Source organism: Euprymna scolopes, chromosome 11 (assembly GCF_053919585.1).
Source record: "Euprymna scolopes isolate OS-2025 chromosome 11, ASM5391958v1, whole genome shotgun sequence".
Taxonomy (NCBI): domain Eukaryota; kingdom Metazoa; phylum Mollusca; class Cephalopoda; order Sepiida; family Sepiolidae; genus Euprymna; species Euprymna scolopes.
The window spans coordinates 60,435,405-60,461,317 of NC_136492.1; the positions used below are offsets into that span (position 1 = coordinate 60,435,405).

The 25,913-nt window shown below is 33.0% G+C and overlaps 1 protein-coding gene and 1 long non-coding RNA gene across 11 annotated transcripts in view; one reads left to right on the forward strand and one right to left on the reverse strand.

Moving 5' to 3' along the window:
* The window catches only part of LOC145287869 (glutamate receptor ionotropic, NMDA 1-like), a 540,534-nt gene that overhangs the window by 443,590 nt on the left and 71,031 nt on the right, over positions 1-25,913 (forward strand). For all 9 annotated transcript variants that reach the window (XM_080135767.1, XM_080135762.1, XM_080135766.1 and 6 more), the window contains 2 exons: positions 2,041-2,198; positions 12,397-12,569. In XM_080135767.1, coding sequence (XP_079991893.1) covers positions 2,041-2,198; positions 12,397-12,569 — 331 coding nt within the window. The remainder of the gene's footprint in view (positions 1-2,040; positions 2,199-12,396; positions 12,570-25,913) is intronic.
* Positions 1-25,913, reverse strand: part of LOC145287871 (uncharacterized) — a 194,787-nt gene that overhangs the window by 63,895 nt on the left and 104,979 nt on the right. The gene's annotated exons all lie outside the window — the stretch shown is intronic.

Here is a 25,913-nt window from a genome sequence, read left to right on the forward strand (position 1 = left end):
AAACGAAACATTGTAAATTCCTAGTTGTTTTTCCATTTTGCTTCTTTATCTTATCAGATTTTCAATGTTGAACCGAAACAGCAATTTATCTGACAAATCTATATTTGATTCAGACTATCCAGTTAAGTACATTATTTATAGGTCTGTTATCGAAAACTAACATTCCAATCAATTTACTTCTCTATATCCGATCTGGTATTTTATTTATTTATTTATTTATTTATTTATTTATTTTTGGTAACATACAGTTTGAGACATGCACCTGTAACTTTAGTTTGTTACAAATATGCAAAATTGTTTAAATTGTTGGATATAAAAAAGATAGAAAAACAATGTTGTTTCCATCCCCACCCCACACACACATACAACTTTCTAATAGAAATAAAGGACATGTCAAAACGAATTTTGATTAATATGACTGCTTTAATTATTGTCAGGTCAAATTTTATGGCGCCACTAAAATGGCAGATTGAATATTAAAGATTTTCCATCGCTGTGTTAAAGTGTAAAAAAATTGGATGTGGGTATGTAAAAATAATATTAAAAATGGAATTTTCTACAGAAGATTATATTAAGCAGAAAAACGGAAAATTCAATTACAAGTTAAAAGATTGGCATATAAAGTCATGGACAGGGGGTCGATTGATGTGTAATGGATAAGCTGATAAAATCTTTCTCTTTTTTTTCTGAACCATGAGAAAGCGGTCATGTTTGGGACGACTTCCTAATGTGTACCAATGTAACATCAAGGTGTAACTCTATCGCTTGCCAGAGAAGTTGGTTTTTCTGCACTGGGGATGTTCCTGGAAAGGTTTCTGACATCCTGGCATGGCACAAAAAACTCCTTGGGTGATATGATAGGCAGATCCCCTTCCAATCCAAAGATTATTTCTGGGTTGGGGGAACAGTCACACTGAAATTGAGCACTTGTCTAAAATGAGCTAGCAGCACATTTTTTTTTTTTAGATATAAGAATATAAAATCTATCATTTCAAAGAAACAGATAAAGTCTAAGAATTCACTCAGCTTTGTATGATCAGCACAAACGAGATGAAACTCCAACTGCAAATCTCTCTTGTGGTGATTAAAGTGGAAGAGAAATATGAATATATATATCAAAAAGACAGAAAAAGAAATATTTTTATTAGATCAACAGATCCTGGTGTCAACTACCCTTAATTGCTTTGACATTGTCAATGATTTTATAAACAACTTGACACCTTGATGCAACATTTTGGAGTGGAGTGTCATCACACCATTACTAATACAATAACACCTCCTAGATTTTACCTCTTCACAAATATAAAAAAAGTCAAGTACAATACTATATATATATATATATATATATGTGCGTTTCAATAACTCTGTCAATTTAAAGTCTACAGACTCGAAATTTGATATACAGGGTACTGAGATTTGGGAAAATCTATGTGATCGGTTTTCGGCCAGAAATTTGGTTGTTAAGCGCTCAACGTTCAACCATTTGACCTTTGAGAACTCTACCAAACTCCTCCGACAATTTTGGGTTTAAACACTTGATATTTTAGATATATGTTCCTTAGATATGGATCTAACTTAACTTGATTTGAGCCCAAAACAATAAATGTTAAGGGGTCATAATAGGGGTCAAAGTTTAAAAAATTGACCGTTTTTTGGGTTTGTTTTTTTTTTTGCTCAACATACACCTCCAAACACCCGGGCAACATCCGGCTAAAATGCTAATATATAAAGAAAAACAAAAAGAATTGTTATACCTTATATATTTGTGTGTCACCATATTTAATATCTTTATATTTAGCTACTGCTATTAAAAAAAATGAAAACAAAACAGATCATGACAGATATATGGTGGCTTTAAACAACAATGAAATAGAAGAGGAGAGCGAAAGAATTACTGCTACATGTCATCAACACAACAAAACTCCAGTTGTTTATATAAGGAGTCGTTATCTGAGTGAGCTAATGCAGACAAGAATCAGTCCACTAAAAGTATCATTTTATTTCCTATTAGTATAATTATTGCTTTCTTTCTTTTTTCAGCTTCGAAATCCCCAAGAGAGTTTTAAATATGCCACAGTAAAGAAGAGCGCTGTGGAGATGTATTTCAAACGCCAAGTGGAATTGTCCACGATGTTTCGTACAATGGAGAATCGTAATTACGACACTGCTGAAGAAGCAATACAAGAGGTCAGAGACGAGTAAGTCACATGAACGAAATGGGCATATCATCTATTTACTGTACATTTTCATTATTAGTGCTTCTTACTCCCTAGGAGTTCTCACAATTTTTTTTTTTTCTAGTACTCTGCATTTCTTTTGCACATCATTGATACTCACGTTTTTAGTCTTGCAGAAGCGATTTACTTGGGATTTCGCTACTCTCTCTCTCTATCTCTCTGCCCTTTTCAGTGGAGGTCTGGATAGTGCTTTCTCTTCTGTTTTCCATATTCTTAGATTCTTCACAAGCATTTTCTATGATACCAGTCGATATTCAAAATGGAAGAGGAATATCAAATAGAAGTGAACAGCATAATTAAAAATGCTGATTAAATTATTTTTAAATTTCCAACTAAATCTTTTTTTTTTAATGTATGTATTAAAAGAAATAAATGTATCAATTGTCTGCTCACTTGCTTAATCTTCAATCATCTGTCCATCATTGAAATGCCTTTGTAAAATGTCTGTATTATTTGAACTATTGTTCTCCTCTCATTGGTGGTTGCTCCCACAAAGAAGTGGTACTAGATAATAACACCCCGGAGACAGATTATTTATTCTACCCAGAGGATGTGCCGAGTGTAGTTGGTGGATGTGAACTTAGTATAACTACAAGGATGAAGGAAGCACTGGATGAAATTTTGTGAGCTGTTGCCTCTGATAACATCACCAGCTGTTCGAGATAAATTGTATAGCAGCTGTTTTAGGAGCAGTGAATGCTAAACCTTTATCTAGTCCTCTTTCAATCACTGCAACACAACGACAGATCCATGATTAGATGGATCTGCGATGTGAAATCTGATCAAACCCAACACACTAGGCCAGGAAAACTCAGGGCTTATGAAGAAGAACCTGGAGTCCTACCTAACTAATATTCCTGGTGAACAAAGTGCAAAAGAGATCCAGGCAATTGCACTCAAGGGAACAGTGAGGATACTAAAAAGAGCTCTCGGTTGGTTTCAATGAAAAGCGAGGCAATGTTGGCAGCTGGTTTGGCTGGCCCATATCCAGCATTACAATCTTCAAAGGAAGAAAAATAATTAAAAAACTGAAAATACTATTTGCCCAGCGTAGGGACTATCTGTAGGATAAATCGGTTATGCTGAGACAGTTATGTAGTGGGTTCATCCTATTAGATAAATCATTGCAAAAGCATGGCTGCTTTACATGGCAGGAAAATTGGCTGGTCAAGGAAAACTTAGAAGTGATTAGACAAGACCGTACAGAGTTGAATTTGAAGAAATTTGACCTGATGAACCGTGAATACTAGAGGGCTTGTGTTATATCAAAAAACGTCTGATTCCTTAACAGAGGAAAAAAACGTCCGATTCCTTAACAGAGGAAAAAAACGTCCGATTCCTTAACAGAGGAAAAAAACGTCCGATTCCTTAACAGAGGAAAAAAACGTCCGATTCCTTAACAGAGGAAAAAAACGTCCGATTCCTTAACAGAGGAAAAAAACGTCCGATTCCTTAACAGAGGAAAAAAACGTCCGATTCCTTAACAGAGGAAAAAACGTCCGATTCCTTAACAGAGGAAAAATGATGTTAAATAAATAGATGTCCAATCCTATCACATTCCAATTTCCACTTATGATTACATTGAAGCTCAAGCCTGAGCGAAATTCTCTATATAAGGTGCTATAAGAAATTTATATATATCTTTAAAATAATATTTGTATTTTGTTTGTATGCATCTGATCGTGAATCAAATGCACTATTTGTTGGGTTTATTTTGATGCCACTTAGATTTATATTATGATGTTGAAGTTATTAATGATTTAGAATTTTCAATAACATCCCTAAATTTAATTTTTGTCAATTTAAGTAATTTACTAATGTTTAACAATAATAACTTAATTCAATCGATTGTTCTTGTTTACTTAATTGAATAATTAAAAAAAAAATTTATTTGTTACTTGAATTTCGTAGTTTTTTTTTGTTTGTATTTATGCACATTAGCTAACCCATGTAGAATGGCTCTATAATAAAGATATAAATAAATCCTTTGTAATGGTATCAGACTTAAAAACAAACAAATCTATCAAATGTATTATTTTTATTTATTTACTTAATGTTCGATATTAGTTTTTCAATCGGGAATTAAATTTAATTGTTTCCTTTAAGTTCAAATGCACCAATATTTTCGAATAGAAGGAGTTTGATCACATCATCAAAAACATTGTTTCAAAATATTTTTGAACACCAAATAATTTTATATAAATTTTTTAATAAATGAATAAAATCGATTTTTATATTTTTTTCCAGAGATTTTTGATGGTATACACCTTTTAAAAAAAAAAAAAAAAAAAAAAGACTTTTCTCTTTTTAAAAAAATTAAAATTTTTCAAATAACCTTACAAAATAATGTTCGCAACTCCTATTCAAAATTCGCGCCAACCACGTAGACATCAGATTTCATATCAATCGTCAAGAAGATCGGATGTATACTTTGCTCTCTCTCCACTAGCGATCTGCCACAAGCAAAATGAAGAGCAGAAAAAGGAAAAGTCTTATTTGGAAAAGAGTGTATACCACCGAAAGTCTCAGAAAAAAAATCTAATATATAAACGGCTGGGTTTGTATTACTGTACACATAGATTCGAAAAAGTTGTCAAAAAAGAAATATATAACAATTAAATGTTATCAAAGGCAAGATTAATTACTTTTCTACCAAACTGGATTTAATTTTCGTGTTTTTATTCAATTTAACATGTTTATTCAGCTCGAAAAGCATACAGTGTTTACCGATGTATTGGAAAATTCAAGATGGCGTCTGACTCCCTCTTTAACGCGGTAAGTTTGGGAAAAGGTGTAATAAATAATAAACTAGACAAAATACTGTTAGAAATTCGCTCAATATATGCTACCGTGACATAACTTAACATATATTCGGCGGGTTTTTAATAGTATTTTGTCTAGTTTATTATTTATAACACCTTTTCCCAAACTTACCGTGTTAAAGAGGGAGTCAGACGCCATCTTGAATTTTCCAATACGTCGGTAAACACTATGTTTTTCGAGATGAATAAACAAGTTACATTGAATAAAAACACGAAAAATATATCTAGTTTGGTAGGAAAGTAACTTATCTTGCCTTTGATAACATTTATTTGTTATATATTTCTTTTTTGACAACTTTTTCGAATCTATGCGTACAGTAATACAAACCCAAACGGCTATATGTCGGTCTGTCTGTCTCCTCCAAAAGTAAAAGTAGAGCGGCGCTAGGTGTCTCAAATGATTGGATTTTTTACAGGGCGTTCTTTTATGGGTCTTTTGTCTGCTAAAATAGTTTTAGGTAAAATTTGATAATTTTAGAGGGCGAGACATCAAGAACTTGTTTGTATTTCATTTGAAGACGGACACGTTGTAGTCAGCTGGGAAGCAGGATAGCGGAAATTCCGCAGGCAAACAGTTCTATGAAAGAAACTTTGTTCATGGAATCTGTGCTTACATTTAGGCACTGATAGAGCGTAGGGGAAATTGTTGGTAATGATTGTAGTTAGACGAGTGATTTTCTGTCAAAGTGTAGTAGTGCAGGACCATAAAGTGGAGATAAGACGATCACTTGCCCTGAAAATAACGATAGAGTAGAGTATTAAATTTTAAAGTCGGTTTTGAATTTTGTCAAGAAATTATTTCTGTACAAACACAATCAGTTTCCCCACAGAAAAGTCTTATTTGTATAAATGTTTATAAGAAAAATCAAAAGTACAAAATGAGAAAAGATTTATTAAACCTTGATTGTCGGACTGACTCCCTTATCTTGGTTGTTATAGTCACAATGTTTCGGCCGTTTTGCCCTCCGGCCTTCATCGGGCGTTTTGTATCGAACTGGGGAACCGTTTGTTAGGAGTCTCGAACCCAACCCTTTATCATTATTACGGGGGTACCGTGTTTGCTGATTCTGTTATGGGTCTTTTGTCGGTTAAAATCAGCAACTATGTCCCAGAGCCTAGCTGGAGTCCGAACACGGTACCCCCGTAATAATAATAATAAAGGGTTGGGTTCGAGACTCCTAACAAACGGTTCCCCAGTTCGATACAAAACACCTGATGAAGGCCGGAAGGCAAAACAGCCGAAACGTTGTGACTATAACAACCAAGATGAGGAAGTCAGTCCGACAATCTCAATCAATGAAAACACCTCATCTCAAAAATACAGACAATTACTATTTATTAAACCTATTAGTAACAATTCTGTTTTCAGATTAAATATGTCACCATATCTATTGTATCATGCTTATATCCGACGTTTAAGTGAGAATGTACACAATTAAGAACTATTTAAGGCGATTCAAAATAAACTCACACAATGTACCATCCCAACATGTATTTATAATGTATTGGCATCATAATGACATAATGACTAAATAAGCTTAATGTATACAGATACGGTACATATTGCTTTTTGTGTCAATGTCCGCTTTGGCGTAATCCTAAAACAAGCCAGGAGTTACAGTTTTGAGAGAGAGAGAGAGAGAGAGAGAGAGAGAGAGAGAGAGAGAGAGAGAGTGAGTGAGCGAGAGAGTGTGTGAGAGTGAGTGAGCGAGAGAGTGTGTGAGAGCGAGAGAGTGTGTGAGAGCGAGAGAGTGAGAGTGAGTGAGCGAGAGAGTGAGAGTGAGTGAGCGAGAGAGCGCGAGAGAGTGAGAGTGAGAGTGAGTGAGCGCGAGAGAGTGAGAGTGAGAGTGAGTGAGCGCGAGAGAGTGAGAGTGAGAGTGAGTGAGCGCGAGAGAGTGAGAGTGAGAGTGAGTGAGCGCGAGAGAGTGAGAGTGAGTGAGCGCGAGAGAGTGAGAGTGAGAGTGAGTGAGCGCGAGAGAGTGAGAGCGAGTGAGAGTGAGAGTGAGTGAGCGCGAGAGAGAGAGAGAGAGAGAGAGAGAGAGAGAGAGAGAGAGATTGACTGACTGATTATAGATGGTAGATACATTAGAGTTTGACATAAGCGAATGAGTCCGGTCAAAATGCATAAAGTAAACACCGTTATCGGAGTGTATTCTGGACTGATCTGACATTGAGGCAAGATTTGACAATGTACGCTCAGAGGGGTCAGACTCGAAGTGATGTGCAGGTAAGAGATGACGTCACCCGTGGATACGACGTCACATAAGTACAGAGTGAAAGAGAATGATTAGTTTTCAAATCAGACGATTGTAGAAACCCCTGAAGAGAACAGTCGGTGAAAGTTAAAAAAAAAACACACACACACACACTGAGGTTTCACACGATCATCAATGCTGTCCATCTATATATTTCTCAGTTTGTCTGTTTCGTTTTTTTTTCTTGGAAACCACTGTGCCGATCTGACTCAAATTTTGTATGCACCTTTGTTATGATAAGGTATAGCGAGCCAAGTATTATGGTATCTGTACGATACAGAGTTAAGGATTAATAGGAATTAGTCAGCATAACACCGCATTTACTTTAGAAGTTTGGCATAAAGCACAAATTCTAAGTAAATGGGTTATAACTTTTTCCGTTTTTAACAGGCTAAAAATTCTAGTCTGTCTATGATTAAGTTAATATAACTGTCTCTGTCCTTCATAATTGAATATAAATTGAACTTGTACTTTTTTTTTTGCATGGAGGTCACCACTTATCAAGGCCCAGAAGCCACTCGAGGATAAGGGTTATTGTGTGTACAGTAATCAATGGGATAGTATCGTAGTAATAGTTATTATTGGAGATTTGATAAAGTGTCATTACTTAAGGGGGCGGTTCATCAGGAATTTGTTTGTGTTGGACTTGAAGACATCCAAGTTGAAGTCGGGAGGGAAACAGGCAAGCGGCAGAGAGTTCCACAGGCGTGCAGTTCTAAGAAAGAAGCTTTGTTCATGGAATCTACATTTTGATTTAGACACGGATAAAGAGTGGGGAAAATTATTGACAGTGGTTTCAGCTAGTCTGGTGTTTTTCGTGAAAGATTGGCAAGGGGGGACCAGAGAATGGAGCTCAGACGAGCACTTGCCATGGAAATAACGATAAAACAGAGACAGGCTCGCAACGTCTCTTCTGTGGGAGAGAGGTTGCAGGGAAGAGAAAAGGGCATCCCCCACCAAGCCACAAAGTCTATTTTGTACTCTGTCAAGGCAGGATAGGCTGTTTTTAGCAGCTCCTGCCAGATGTGGCAGCAGTACTCCATCCTTGGACGTTCTTGGCTTTTATATAGATAGAGAATTGCATCATTAGCGAGATATCTTCTGGAGCGGTAGAAGGATACCACCATTTTGCCAGCGACCTTGGCCACAGACTTGATGTATGTGTTCCATTTCAGATCAGGAGTAAAGGTCAAACCCAGAAGCTTATCAAAACATGGGGGCTCCCCTAGACGAGAGCCATTCATTTCAATTGATGCCAGATGGGGATCAGAGCGTTTATGATGTAAAGATAAGAGCTTGGTCTTAGATGCATTAAAGGTAACCAGCCACGTCTTTCCCCACTGTACCACTTGCTCAAGATCTGAGGAGAGAGAATCGGAGAGAACATTGTCATTTACCTAATTTTCCTAATCTTGGTTTTTAAATTCTTCTTTCTGTAATGCGATGACAAACTAATATACACAGTAACGACAAATGCGGGTCCTAAAGACAAACGGTGAACAATACAGATATGATGAGAAAGGAACGCCACGAAACAGCACAGCCACCACGAGAAAGAAAGAAACAAACAAATAAATTACACAATGATGGAGAGGAAAGAGAAAAGAACTATATAACGCAACGCCACTTTAGATATCAAAAAAGAAAAGAAAACAACGAACAACACTCATTTTAACTAATAAGGAAAAAGAAATGGAAACACAAACATAATCGAATCATAGAAAAGAAAGAGCAAAGCACTATATAAAAGGCTAAAAGGCTACTCACAACTAAAAGTATCATGTATCTCTACGAGGCCACGGTTAGCTCATGCATGGAGTATTGTTGTCACATCTGTGCTGGTGCATCTGCCACTAGTCTCTTGCTCCTAGACAGGGTTTAAAAAAAAAAAAAAAAAAAAAAAAGAGTCGCCAACCTAATAGGTCCTGAACTATCAATTAAACTCAAACCTCTGTCCCATCACCGAAACGTGATATACTTGTGCACGTTTCACAAGTATTTCAATAGCAAATACGAAATAAGGCTCCTATATGAGATGTTTTTCTCGGACACCATTTAAACAAAATGGTGTTCAAGAAAAAAACCTCTCACATACAAGTTTTATTGGTAGTTAATCATATTTAGGTATTTTCTGTGGCATGTGTTTTCAAATTATGAATTTTCACGTTATCTGGGCATTACTTGTCAGTAGAAGAAAGTCTGATTGTTGAAAGACTCTTTTTCAATTTTGCTCTCCACATCTCTTTGAAGAAGTCCTAAACAAAGATTAGAACTGCACGGAATATGTAAATTTTGCACAGAATTCCAACCACATGCCATAACATGCAAAAAATAATGGCTATAGTCAGTTCACGTACTTCCTAATTTCCAGCGTAGCGCTACTGGAAGCAGTGACAAGGCAAATCAGTTCCTTCACGTTTATTGTTCTTCAGTATTTCTGTTGTAAAACAATTTATTGAAATAAAATACAAGAAAAATATATTATTGAAAAGTATACACTAAAAATTTAAATTATCCAAATAAAAATAACATAATGGGTCTTTATTTGCATTTTTAATGAAATATAAAAGTAAAAGTTTTTATTTTATTTGCAATTTTATCAGAAATATATGTTTATGAAATTATAAAAATAAAAGTTTTTAATTTTAAACAAAGGTTTTTTTTTTTATTTGAATTTGTATAATAAATATGTTTATAAAAGTATAAAAAATAAAATTGTTGAAATCAAAATAACAAAAGCGAAGGAACTGATTTGCCTTGCCACCACTTCCAGTAGCGCTACGCCGGAAATTAGAAAGTACGTCTGTTGACTCTAACCAAAATAATTTAATTGGTTTCCTACTCCATTGATCAGCTCAATCAGAGCATATTTCAATGGTGGTTACACGACATACATAGAATTTTTTATGATAATATCTTATATCAGAGTCTGAGAATCGGGTGACTTGATCAGAAAACTAACATAATAGTTGAAGTTTATTAGAATTTCAAAAGAATGTTTAGATGCATGGCAACAAACAAAGAGAACCATTATTTTTAGCATACCCCCCCCTCGCCAAACTTACACGAAAAACATCCGTCTAGCTGAGAACACTATCAATAATTTCCCCCACTCTTTATCTGTGCCTAAACCTAAACGTAGATTCCATAAACAAAGCTTCTTTCTCAGAACTGCACACCTGGGAGACTCTTCCATTTACCTACTTTCCAGCTGACTATAATATGGTCGTCTTCAAGTCCAATGTAAACAAGTTCCTGATAAGACGTCCACTTAAGTAATCCAATTTACCAAATTTCCACTAACAATTACTACAACATTGTCTTATTGACAACTGTATACTTATTAACCCTTATCATCGAGTTGCCTTTGGCCTTGATAAGTGATTACTCCCGTGTAAAATATATATATATTATATATACACACACACACACTTTGAAAATCATGTCAGAAAAGAGGAAGAGTTTCGTTTTTCATTCGCCACCACATGCCTAGAATTAGATTACATGCACGTTAAAAAATACTCTTGTGTTAAAAGTGAACATGTATTGCCAAGGTAAATAACTAGTCAAACGATAGCCTCACGTACAGAAGTTGCATGCTAGCAAGTTTTTTCCACCATACAGTGAATTAGTAACTATCACCATTCCGTTTTTTTTTTTTTTTTTGCTTCCCAGCAATTTTTTAAACATAATTCAATTGAATATTGTTTCATTGTATAGAATTATATGATTTGTCTAGAAAAAAAATATTAGTATCCTTTAAATTTAAGGATATCTATGAAAAATTTAGATAAATTAAAAAATATTCATATAAAAAAATGTAAATGAATTTAAAAAATATTTATATAAAAATGTAAATAAATTAAAAATATTTATATAAAAATGTAAATAAATAAAAAATATTTATATAAAAATGTAAATAAATAAAAAATATTTATATAAAAATGTAAATAAATAAAAAATATTTATATAAAATATAAATAAATTTTTTAAAAATTTATATAAAAATGTAAATAAATTTTTTAAAAAAATGTATATATTTTGTGTGTGCAAATGAATTTTTAAAATATTTATATAAAAATTGTGTAAGTATTTGTACAATGTATATTCAGTTCTCCAAACAAGTCGATAAATGGTTCATGAATTAATTTGCACTTAAAAGTGACTGTTATAGCCAGCTGAGAAGCAGCCCCCTGGTATTGTATTCCACAAATGGAAGTTCCGTTTAGTCTCAAGTACACAGAAAAAGTAAAATTCTTTACAGTGGTTGTAGTTAGATGAGTTTTGCTATGAATGTTTTGCAGAGGAAGTTATAATCATTAATTTTTTGCAAGAAATATGATTTTTGCTTTTTTAATGGAAGAAATATTATTCTAAAACCAATTTGAAAATATACACCTTTCGTTTTACATTTGGAAATTACTGGTCTTTGAGTGCTATCAGATATGGTATGATGTTAAATCCGTTCATTTTAGCTGCTTATAATCAGTGTTTTGAATATAAACTAGATTAAATTTACTACAATGCAACTGTATTTTTATCTTATTGTATGAATAATTTACAATAAAGTCTTATGCAGTTTAATCAAGACATTAAAAAATGAAAATATCGAAAAAAGGTTATATTGTACGTATCCGTTTTGAACTAAAGATCTCTGAAAAAATTCACTTAATTTGATTGAGTTTTTTTTTGTTTTTTTTACAGCGGAAAAACATGTTTTTATGACAGCACATTGAAGGTAGACATCTTGGAATTTAAAAAAAAATTTTTGTTTGGATTTTTAGAAACGCCACGGGAAGATAATTTAAAGCGCCGACACTCCTGATCTTTAATACTAGTTTTTCTTCCTAAAAATCGAACCTTTTGCTCGGTATCATAATAAATTGTTTTTTCGCTGTAAAAAACTACTTTATGAAATTAAGTGAATTTTTTTTTTTGGGGGGGGGGGGGAACTTCATTCCATAACAGATACATACAATTTAAACTTTTTTTCAATATTTTCATTTTTTAATGTCTGGATTAAACTGTACAAGTACCTAATTATTTTTTTTTTTAAATTGTATATTTTTAATTATATTATAGAAAACTGCAGGCCTTTATTTGGGATTCTTCCCGATTAGAATTCGAAGCTGCCAATGATTGCGAACTCGTCACTGCTGGTGAATTATTCGGACGTTCTGGATATGGTATTGGTTTACGGAAACATAGTCCTTGGACGCAGGAAATCTCGTTGTCCATTCTCAGCTTCCATGAAAGTAAGTATGCACTTTTGGTTTGTGTTTATCTCTTAGGTTCTGTATAAGAGAAGCACATTAGAAATCGATGATGATTTGTTTATGATCAAAGGCATACTTATATGGATCTAGGAGAAACCATTTCAATTGAATCAAAGTAGAGCCACTTTCTCAATCAGGATCCCTGGACGTTGGAATAGACTTCAGAGATATGTCATTAATGTGCCAACAACACAGCAATTCAATGTGAAGTTGAACAAGTGCTGGACTATTGCATCCTTTTCTGTATAAATTTCTATCATCACTTACCCAACTGAAGAATGCTTGTTTTATTTATTTATTTTTGTGAAATGAATTTACTTGAATGTAAGGAAGGGCTCTTCTCTGTCTTTTCAACCTTTTTTATATGCATCCCCCATATACACGATTTTAAGAGTAGTTTACAAAAAGAAAGGCGAAAGAAAAAAATAGTCAACAAATAAGAGTTAATACATGGTTTTATAGTTGTAACATAATTTTAGTCACAAATAGATACCATATTATATTAAGCTTAATGCCATCATTTTGGATGAATGTGAAAGAGAAATATATGTATACATTTATGTATGTACACACACACTATATATATATAAGAATTACAGTTAAGTTTACCAAAATGATCCAAGATGGCAAAACTAAAGTAAATTATAAATATTAAAGAATTAATATTTATAAAGTAATATCAACCAGATGTAAAAGATCGATAAAACCAAATAGGAGAGAGCTTATAATAAGACCAAGTAGTTAATAAAACATGTTAAAAAAAACACTTTGAAAAAGAGTTAAAAACATTTAATTTTAAAAAGTAGATAGTCCTAACTTATTTAGTGTTTCCTTTTTAAAATTAAATATGTTTTTAACTCTTTTTCAAAATGTTTTTAACATGTCTTATTAACTACTTGGTCTTATATATATATATATATATATATAATATATATTGCTCTTTATTATAGAATGGAGCATGTGTGTGGAGAGAGTGACGCTACTATTTCATCCACCTGTTTCTGATACATCCTTGTTAACATTTTCTTGCATTTTAGTTTTTACTGAATAAACCATTTTTTTTATGATAAATTTAATAACACTTCCTCACTTATAATTATTATTCAGAAGTTTAAAAGGAGACAGAAAAACCTTCTTACAATTCAGATGCTTAAAGTGGAATTGTGAACCTGCAGAGTTTTAAAGAAAACACCCAACCGAATTTTAATAGCAATTTTTCATTGCCATACAGAATGCTCTCTCAGCAGACATCTTAACTCTTAACACTGCTAAAAACTTAATATAGTCTTGAGCCTCTGTTCTTGAAGGAATTACAAACTCCTATTTTAACTTGAACGTATGGATAGGAGTTATTTCCCTTACATAAGCATTTTTCCATTTCTTTATCTCTATGTTATTAAAATTATGTGACTACTTCTCGTGTTTCTGCCACTCATTCGACTAGTAAATCAATTTTTGTAGGTCTAACTAGCTATAGTACAACAACTAATAATAAACCTCAGCTGATATTACACAAAATAATCATGAAAGGTTAATGGTAAAGAGCACTAATCAAAACTTCACTGGGTAAATGCAAAGTGTGCTAGAACTTTAGAGGAACTTATTGCTACCTGAATGCCAGTAAAGACTAATGGTCGTTCCCAGTAAAAAAAAAAAAAAAAAAAAAAAAAATCAATTGTGAACTGCTATTACAATAATACAAAGTCATTTACAAACAGGTGAAGAGTATTAGAAATCTGAGGAAAGCACCAGACTCCAGAAAATATCACTGATTATTACCAGGGAGTTGTCTCTGATGATGGCCTGTGTGAGTACAAATAAATAAATTAAAAAAATTAGCGTCTCTACATATTAATTTAATGTTTGTCGTATGTTATCACCTTTGTTACCATATTTTTGCACTATAATGGGGTATGATCCCGCACAGTCGGGAGATTCTATTTATAAACGATGCTGCTAGGAACTGACGAATCAAATTAATTCACGTTCTGCTACCAACCAATCAGAAACCAGAATCTGTAGCAATTTTGCATGTGTTTTCTTCATGTCAACACGGGAAGAATCTTTTGCTCTGTGGATTCCAATTCGAGAAATGTCTACTGCAAACCAGTCACCTCCAGGACTTGTGTAAAACAACTAATCATCGGAAACTGTTCTGAAACTTAACATGGCTTACACTTCTAGAGGTTATGGACCCAACGTGCGTCTTTATTTCGATGGATCCGAATCAAAATTCGAATTGTGGCAAGTGAAATTTTAGGATATCTATGGATTCAAAAGCTACACAAAGTACTTCAAACACAACTTGAAAACAGAAACGACCCCGACTTCATTGAAAAGAACGCAACTGCCTTTGCAGAATTAATACAGTGCTTAGATGACCGAAGTCTATCACTGGTAATGAGAGAAGCCCTGGACGATGGCTGCAAAGCATTGAACATATTGAGAGAGCATTATTTATCGAAAGGAAAACCCATAATTATTTCTTTATATACTGAACTGACCTCTCTAAAACAAATGGAAGTCGAAACCATTACAGATTATATTATAAGAGCCGAAATTACTGAAAATTCTTTAAAAATGTCTGGTGAAGTTATTAGCAACAGTCTGTTAATTTCCATGGTCCTCAAGGGATTACCAAGTGATTTCAAGCCATTTACCAGCGTGATAACCAAGAAAGAAAAAAACCATGACTTTTAGTCAATTCAAGGTAGCACTCAGAAGTTATGAGGAAACTGAAAAAATGATCACAGAAAAAAACGAATCTACAAATGTGAAATTTAAAAATACTCACATAAAAACACCAAAATTAAATTATACACATGCCGGGAATAAAACCGGCAACTTTACCAAAAACAATTTTTATCCTAAGAAAAGTACAAAAATTATTTGCTATAATTGTGGACGACCTAATCACAAGAGTTTCCAATGTAGATGCATGACTTTCAAAAGCGACTCCATTAAAAATGTGGAGAACTCCATTAGCGAACATACATTCTTATTTTCATGTACGTTTAACGCTTCAACAAACAATAATAATTTTCTTGTCGATTGTGGTGCAACAGCACATGTGATTACAAAGGAATCTGATTTTATCAATTTTGATCCCAACTTTAAACCTCAAAATCATTTTGTAGAACATTCTGATGGCAGTCGAGTAAATGATATCGTTTTGAAAAGAGGTGATACTAAAATCTCGCTAAAGAACAATAAAGGTGAACTGTGTTTCTGTATTCTAGAAAACGCTCTTCTAATCCCGAAATTTAAACAAAATATATTTTCTGTAGAAGCTAAGGTACAAATATAAACTTTAGCCCCAATAAATCAAAACTGGTGTACCCAAATGGAACTGCATTCGACATTAAAGAAAATGGAAGACTATATTATTTAAATAGCGTAGTCCCATCAAAAACCACCTGCCATGATTTACAGACATGGCATAAAATTCTTGGACACTGCAATATTCCTGATATCAAAATGTTGCCGACTGTAGTTGATGGAATGAAAATAAAAACACCAAAAAAAACTTTAACTGCAACTTTTGTATGCAGGGAAAATGACAAACTATCAAAACAAGATACCAGACAAGAAGGTAAAAAAAAATCCTCTCAATGGTGCATTGTGACTTGAACAGTCCTGTGGAACCGATGGCCAGAGAACATTATAGATATGTGTTGAATTTCGTAGCTGACCATTCAAGTTTAATAATGGTTTACTTTTTAAAGAACAAATCCGATACTCTACTAGCAACGGAAAAATATTTAGCCGACATGGCTCCCTACAGTGAAGTAAACTGTATTCGCTCTGACAATGGTACGGAATTCACAAATAATGATTTTAAACTTTTACTAATTAACCATCATATCAAGCATGAAATATTGGCCCCTAGATCGCCACACCAAAACGGGACTGCAGACACAACATGGCGGACACCTTTTGAAATGGCAAGCTGTCTACTCATTGAATCAAAACTCCCCAAAAACCTCTGGACGTAAGCACTTATGACGGCTACCTATATACGAAACAGGTGCTTTAACAAAACACTATCTAAAGCCCCATATGAAGCTTTCTGTGGTAGAAAACCAAATTCAAGCCTAATGCATGTATTTGGTTCAACTTGCTTTGCATATATAGATAAAAAGAGTAAATTAAATATTAAAACCGAGAGATATATTTCTTGGATACGATAAAAACAGTCCAGCCAATTTTGTATTTTTTCCAGAGAAAAATAAAATAAAAAAAAATCCGATGTGTAAAATTCACAGGCACATTCAATTTTAAAGACGAAATCCTGTCATATGAAGAGGATGAAATTATATTTCCTCAAATTATTAGAACAAATGAAGTCAATGAAGATGACAGAGACAAAAGTATCCATGATGATGATGATGATGATAAAGTCGACAGATGCCCCAAAAGAAATAGAAGGCAGCCCGACTTTTTTGTGGTCGGCAATATGAAAGATTATCAAATCGACTATTGCTATTCCATGGAAAATATGCCAAAAAGCTTTAATGAAGCAATTAATTCAGAACATTGTGACGAATGGAAAATAGCCATGAAAAAAGAAATAGATGCTTTGACCAAAAATAATGCCTATATGTTATTTCTACAAGATGGGTCTTTACAAAAAAGACTACAGCATCAGGTGTTGAACAGTATAAAGCTAGATTTGTTGCTAAAGGATACTTTTAGATTTACGGTATAGAATCTTTTTCTACATTTTCACTGACCACAAACCTTACGACAATCAAAATTTTATTGCAAATCGCATCGCAATATGACCTAAACATCCATCAAATGGATGTAAAAATGCTTATTTGAATGCTGCAATAGACTGTGAAATTTATATTACCACTCCAGAGGGATTAATAATGAAAAATAAAAATAGCGTGTGGCGACTTAACATGTCATTGTATGGTCTAAAGTAGAGTGCTTAGTGTTGGAATACAGTATTTCATGATTATATGATTAAACAACAATTTAAACAATGTCCAGCAGACCCCTGTTTATTTACCCAACAAAAAGACAAACTACTGATTTTGGTTTTATGGGTCGATATTTTAATTGCATCAAATTGTGACATAATGTTGATCGATCTTAAGAACAAAATAAGGAAAAGATTCAAAATGACTGATCTTGGCAAAATGTCCTGATTTTATTGGATAGAATTTACTCAAAGGAAAGGGCTTATTACGATGAATCAATCCAGATGCATTAACAAAATATTAAAATTTGGAATGGGGGAGTGCAAGAAACACTCTACGTCGGTCTAAAATGATATTAATAAAAAATATGCATACAGAATCTGAAATAGACGATAAATTATACCGAGAAATCATAGGAAGTCTTGTATATTTAATGACTGCAACAAGACTTGGTATATGCTATATAATAACAAAACTGTCACAAAAATTATCAAGACTGACAATGAAAGATTTAAACAGAGCTAAACAAGTCCTTCGTTATTTAAAAGGAACTAAAGAACAGAAGTTAGTATTTAGAAAATCAAAAAATCCCCTAAAATTATAAAGATTTTCGGATTCAGATTGGGGAAACGACGTAGATTGAAAAAGTATATCTGGATATTGTTTCAGACTATCAGAAAATGGGCTTATTATTTCATAGATATCTAAAAAGCAACAGATTGTATCTCTCTCTACGTGTGAAGCAGAATTTATCACGATCACACACACGATCCAGGAAGCACTCTACCTGAAAAATATCCTAAAGACTATTTTAGAGCCAGAAGTAACTAAAAGCCCCGTAGTAATTAATTGATAATCTAGTATAGTCTTAACACAGAACACTATAATCAACCAAAGATCCAAGCATATAGATATAAAATACCATTTCATAAAAAAACGAGATAAAAAAGGAATCCATTATTTTGATGTACATATCATCAGAACAAAATATCGCTGATGTATCCACGAACCCCGCAACAAGAATAAAATTAATGCGTTTCCCTTCAAAACTTGTTGGAGAATTTTACTTTGAATAACTTTTCACGGGCCTGTATGTATATAAATTGCTATATAATTAGCAAAAAAATGAAAGTCCGGGGCAAGACGTTAAACTGCATCCATTTTGTTTGTATTAACACTTTAACCTACTAATACGTAACTAATACTTTTACGGAAATAAAAAAAAGATGCAAAAAGTAAAAAACATTTTCTTTGTAAATTTTCTTTTTGACAAATACTTTTTGCATGCTTATTTACAATTGACTTAATTTTATGTAAATTAGTTTTTTCTTATTTATCAAAAATGACCCATTTTTTTGCATTGTTTTGATTAACAACAAATCTTTTTAAACAAGTACATATTGCATGTATATTTATATGTGTATTCATTTATATGTATATATGTATGCGTTTTTGAACAAAGCTGCATAATCAAATTTAAGAAATGACTTCTTTTTTTTTTCACATGCCCATCCCTTTTTAGAGTAAAAATAAAACTCCATTTTTTTTATTTCTCTTTTCTGTACACACATATGTCTATGTTTGACATTTGAACAAAATAAAAAATGGCATCATTTTACATGCTAAAATTTTAAGATCCAAATAGTTTCTAATTTTGTTATGTATAATTGAATATAAAAAATATATATTTATTTTTGAGCAGAATGAACCAAGGGACTTCCCATTATAAAAAATAGGGGAGATGTTACAATATTTTTGCACTATAATAGCGTATGATCCCGCACAGTCGGGAGATTCTATTTATAAACGATGCTGCTAGGAACTGACGAATCAAATTCACGTTCTGCTACCAACCAATCAGAAACCAGAATTGCTCCATAAATACTTTCTGTAGCAATTTTACATAGGTTTTCTTCGTGTCAACACGAGAAAAATCTTTTGCTTTGTGGATTCCAACTCGAGAACTGACTACTGTGAACCAGTCACCTCCAGGACTTGTGTAAAACAACGACCCATCAGAAACTGTTTTGAAACTAAACATGGATTACACTTCTAGATCTTCTATCCTCTTTTTTGATTAATAGGATTTCCTGATTGAATAATTTATAATCTGGAAACCGTGACATACTACGGTATTAAAATATAGATATTAATAATACTTTTATTTGACAATGGTAAAATCCACCAAAAACCCTTCCAATCATATTAGCCATCAAATTTTAATGCATATAACTCAATGCCAACAAATCAGAACGATTCTCACTAAACCTAAAATCATCGGTTTCTGGTCCACTTCCATTTGCCTCACAACTATAAACAGAAGCAGAGGTCAGTAGTTTTTAAATCGAGACATTCGTATCCACATGAAAGACATCATGTTGCTGCAATTCACACTTTCTATAAAACTCTTGCCTACTGCTTATTATACCTTAGAACAAGGATCTCCAAACTATAGCCCACAGGCCAGATCCGGCCTGCCCAAGTCTGTAATCCTGGCCAACAGAGCTCTTATTGAAGACGTAAAAATATTCAGGAAAAATTTTTACAAATGGAAATGTGTGAAAATATTATGTGTTTTTTTTTTTTGTTTGTTTTTTTTTAATTATTTTTGTTCAGAAAATTATAAAGAATGAGCTTTTGGAGAACCAGTTTCATTAAAAAGCAAAACTAATGAGCAAAACTGTATAAAACACGTCCAGGTCATTTTTTTATTTTTATTTTTTTGCCTGCGTAGCTCTAAAATAAATGCAATATGTCCCCTCCCCCTCCCCCCCCCGTTCAAAAACTAGAGACGCCTGGTCTAAACTATTGTTGAGATGGCTTCTTCCATGTTGGTTGAGGTATGTTTTTGGTCTTGTGCAGTTATAAGAGGTCCACCCACTCAGGCTTTACGTTCTCACGTAATTGAGGAAATGTTTAATTTATTGCTATTCGCTTAAGGCAGCCTGGCATTTTTTTTTTTTTTTTTATGTCAGTGCTCTTCCTTTAGAATGCTAGCTAGCTTTTCACATCTAATTTCCCCTACCATGTGCCACATCTTCTGGCCATAGGAGATAAACATCCAGGAGGGGTTTGTGTACTATCTGTTTTGTTTACATAAGATGATTCTCCTAAGCATTACCTCCTTTATTGAGAGGGAAGGAGTAGTGTAGATTAACAAGAAATTTTCACAATTGCCTGCTTATTAGCAAATTAACACTTACATTATACATACTAGAAAAATATAGAACCATAGAGAATATATTATTGCTAGTTTCTATAATATAGAAGAGCCTGTGTTACATATATTGTCATCAACATCATACAAACTCAAGATTTTATTCTCATTCTTCAGTTTCCTTTGTAGAAACTTGGCTTATGTTTTTTAGCAACAGAGACAGTAATTCCATTAAATTTCTGTCAAATAAAATTGTATCCCACTCAGAATATTTTATTTTTCTAGTTCTAAATCTTTTTAACATTCTAACCGTTCCATTAAGTGTAATTGTTTGTATTTTTCTTGCACTTGGTTCACTAGGTATATTTGTGAGGTAGTTTTTGAAATTGTTTATAAGCCCAGTTACACTGAGTTTCATTATAATTCAATCAACGTTCTCAATAATCAGAGCCCTCTTCCCCCATACCTGGGGCTAACACTTAAACTTCCTATGAGATCTATAGATATTCGAATGCTCCATAAAAGGTCTCCTTTACCTCTCAGACAATTAAGTTGAGAACATCATTTTCCTCTCCCCAATCGACCATTTTAACGTTATAATATATCTTTCTTTTTGGTCTCCTGGTATTACTGAATTTATTTAGTCTAGTGGAGTATCCAGCTTGGTCTTGTTATTTGAGGTAACGTCGCTTGAAGAAGATGCACTATTCCCTATAAAAGTAAACATGGGTTAGTCATACCGAGAGGATCTTATTTGGGCTGCGAATACTATGTGATTTTGATTATTTAGTCAGAGTTTACTTGTAAGGTAAAATATCCTCATGCTAAGTTGTCATGAGAAACTTCTGTACAGAATGACATAAGACATTCGAGGATAGTGTTTAGTAGGCATTCACGTTCTCTCCAGTAGGCATTAGTGCTTTTCAACAAAGCAGTGCTGGTTAGATTGCAATCTTCAATTATCTCCCTGTTGTTCAGAAGCGATACACAAAAGGGTCAAAAGGGGAATAACTCATATCAATTACTTCGTGGACTTTTTTTTATCTTCGATTATTTTCTAGGTAAATGAACACGATACCAGTTAAAAACCTGAATATGCAGAAATTTAGAGTTGGGATGGGGGGGGAGCTAATTTTTGGGGTGATTTTTTAAAGTTAAAAAAATTTTTTTTTTTTTTTTAAAATCTGTTGCTGATTAAATTGTTAATAGTCAAACTGCATCAGCTGCGCCGGCATCGCGGCCTTTCATCACAGATGTCGTATAAATCACGTTTTTTTAACATGGGAATTAAGATGGCGTAATCAAAAACATGTCTGTCCTCTTTTCTGTTTCTCTTTAATTAAGAAAATGCTTATTTGGAATTAAAAATGAAAAGATGATAAAAATGTTATGAAGACTTTGTAATATTTAAAATGGTGCCATTGTTGAAATTTACCATTTAGCGTTATTAAAAAATGAACACATTCTACACACACACACACACACACACACACACACACACACACATTTATACTTTGATAATTACATATTCATATCCACAGACAAACGCTTGTTCCATTTTGTGGGGTGGTCTTTGGATGAGAATAGCGCCTTTGAGTATGGCAAAGATACACACGAACATTCAATATGAATTGGAGTGTAAATGTTATTGTTTCAACGAAAGAATAAAATAAAGGATATATATATATATATGTACAAGCAGGGCTACCCAGCGCTGCTCGGGACCATATAAAGCAAAGAAAAAAATGACGTTGCTTCTGAATAAACCCGTTATTCTTAGGATATTGAGGATTTTTTTATGGCTATGTATCATTTGCTATCCCGAACAATAGAATATTTTACCTACCCTAAGATGGTTATTAGGTAACACATATATGAAATAATTTTACCTTCCCTAGGACGAGTAATTTACAGCACGTATGAAATAATTTTACCTTCATAAGGACGGGTAATGTACAACATGTACATAAAATAATTTTACCTACCCTAGCATGGGTAATACTGTCCATAAAAAAAAAAAATTGCATGGTGAAAATTTTCTTTATAGTTACTATTCATCTATCTATATACTAACACTTGCTTGCACATTGAATGTTTTAGCGGTGAACAGCATATATGAAATAATTTATCCCTACTCTAGACAGATATTTTACAACATATATGATCCAATATATATTCTTAGCACCGCCATCATAATACATAAATACATTGTCTTAGTTAGTTGATTAGGCAACCCTTGCTTCACCATAAAATTCGTCATTACGCTGTTGTTTTCTCCCACTACCACTGACACTATTATATGATTTTTACAATCTGATAAAATGGCTAAGATCAACGTGTATTATCTGTTCTCAGCACTCTAGCGACCTCATCCCCCACCCCCTAACAAAGAGTTTTGGTAATCACTGCCATGAACACAATAAGGACGGAAAAACCAATACTAAACAAAAAAAGATAATGTTTGAGAGAATTGCCTTGTGACAACAAAACAAACACTGATGTTCAAATAATTAATTGATCAATTTGCGTGATTTTTGGAATATGACATCTATGTTCAGTGTCGTACATTAAAGATTTTAATGTATTTTTTGATAGAAGAAAATGCCTGGGAGGAAACTACTATATTACGGTTATTTGATCAAAATGTAGTATCTGTTCTCAGCATTCCCGTGATGTAACTCCCAATTACTGCCATGAACACAGTACAGATGGAAATCACACTTAAAAAAAAAAAATTAAAAAAAATAAAAATTGGGGTAATGCTTAGGAGAATTGCTTTGGCAACAAAACGGACACCAGTTCCACCACAATCCCACCCCACCTAAAAGAAAAAAAAAAAAAAAAGAATTACTGCCATTAAATTGATCAATTTACACGATTTTTGAAATATAAATAAGCATCCAAAATTATTTGATCAATGTATGTGATTTTTTAAATATGACAATAAACACAAAAAATTAATTGATTATTGTACATAACGGACACTACTCCCACACAACCCACCCCCACTAAAAAGAAAGACGGTTTGGTAACTCCTGGAGGCATCCAGAGCACTTTTAAAAGCAACATAATTGTACTTGTTTCCTCCCTTTCTTCTGCCATTAAATGCCCAGAACAGGACACGTATGAATATTGGCGACTTACGTGCCAAGTTAATGTTGCATCAGCATGTGAGTGTGACATCATAGAATAAATTGCCTATGCATATATATGCATCAAGATGGAAAGAAAAAGAGATGAAAAAAGACGCATGGTGATTTGGAAAGTACACTTGACAAGCACGCGAGTCTCCTCTTTCTATCCCTTCGAAAGAGAGCTGATCGACCTGCGAGTCCTATAAATAATTACAACAGCTGATTATAGCTAAAAAAAAAAAAAAAAAGACTACTATCTGACGAGAAAGAGAGAAAAAGAGAGAATATATTGTTTCGTGTTGTAAATACGTGTCGGCGACTTGTGTGTGAAACGAACAGAATAAATAACTTTCTTTCACCTAAAAAGTTTGTGTCAAAGTTTTACTTTATTTGCAACTGTCTCTAAGTACAACGTTTGGTCCATTTCAAAAGTAATAACGTTACAATCGTACAGTTTTGCCAACTCGATATCTTGATAAACTATGAATGCGATAAAATTTGGATACCAGAACCGAGTAAAAAAATTAAATTTGAATCTACACACAAAATTAAATCCGAGTTATGATATCATTTGTTAACATTAAATATGGTCATAAAACTAATAACGTTTTTTTTTTCAGTGATAATAGATATATTAGAAAATATAACGTTAGAAAATGTGGATTAAGTAAAGAATAAATACCCTGTAGCAGAAGACGCCGACTAGCGACGCCTGGCACACATTTCAAGTGACACCGGTGATTCGACCTTGACATTAGCACAAGCACATAGCGTTGGTTGTTTACTTAAAAAAAATGTTTTGTAAATATATATTTTTCTTTTAAAACTTCAAAAGTTTTGTAAATATATTTTTTTTAAATCTTGCTTGCGAATATTCGACGCGTTTACAAACAACTAACACCATGTACTTGTGCCAATGTCATGGTCGAATCACCGGTGTCACTTGAAATGTGCGCCGGTCGTCTTCTGCTACAGGATATCTATTCTTTACTTGATCCGAAAATGTTTTATTATGAAGATAATACACACGACATTAAATAAGGTCATAAGACTAATAACGTTTTGCTACTATAATAATAGATATAACAGTGTTTTGTTATAAGGATAATACACATAACATTAAACAAGGTCATAATACTAATACTATTTTCTGATTGGGATAATAGTCATAACATTAAAAACGTTTTGTTATTAGGATAATAGACATACCGTTTAAAACGGGCATGTGACTTATAAAGTTTTGTAATTAGGATAATGTAATGCATAATATTGAACAAAAAGATATATAACACGAACAATGTTTTATTGCAATGATAATAAACATAGCGTTAAACAAGACGATGACATTAAGAAAGATACATCCAGTTAGAAAAGTTGAATGGAAAATCTTGTTTTAAAAATATAATTTAAAAAGAATTAAATAATGCCTGCTCCGTACTATTGGGATTTTTTCCTTTTTTTTTTATTTAATTAATTTAATTTTATTAAGATTATTCTCATCTTAGATATCATTCTCACAATATTCCCGATTTCTTCAATTGCATCTATCAAACTTAGCGATGCATGTTGCATTTCGAGTTGAACTCTTTATCTAATTCACGGAGGTAGATTGTTCCCCTCCAGGCAACCATGTATAAATATTAGGTATTTTTTTTTTTTTTTTTTTAATGTCAGGCATCAAAGTGACAGGATAGTTAGTGTATGTCTGCGCTTGTATTTGATGAAAATACTGTCCATAAAAAAAAAAATTGCATGGTGAAAATTTTATTTATAGTTACTATTTATCTATCTATATACTAACACTTGTTTGCACATTGAATGTTTTAGATAGTGGGGGGGGGAGAATAAGACGAGAAATCGTAGAATAGGAAAATAAAGGGTAAATCTTGTGGAGAATGCTCCGTTTTACGGTTGTTGTAAAAATGGAACGGAAATTTTAATTTCGTTTCAATCTTTTTTGTGTGCCCTTAAAAAAGGAAATTAATCGAATGAATAACACTCAACAATAGTACTTTATATATATATATATATATATATATATATATATATATATATATATATAACTAAAGATTTTTTTATATAAAAATAAAATTTTATTAACAAA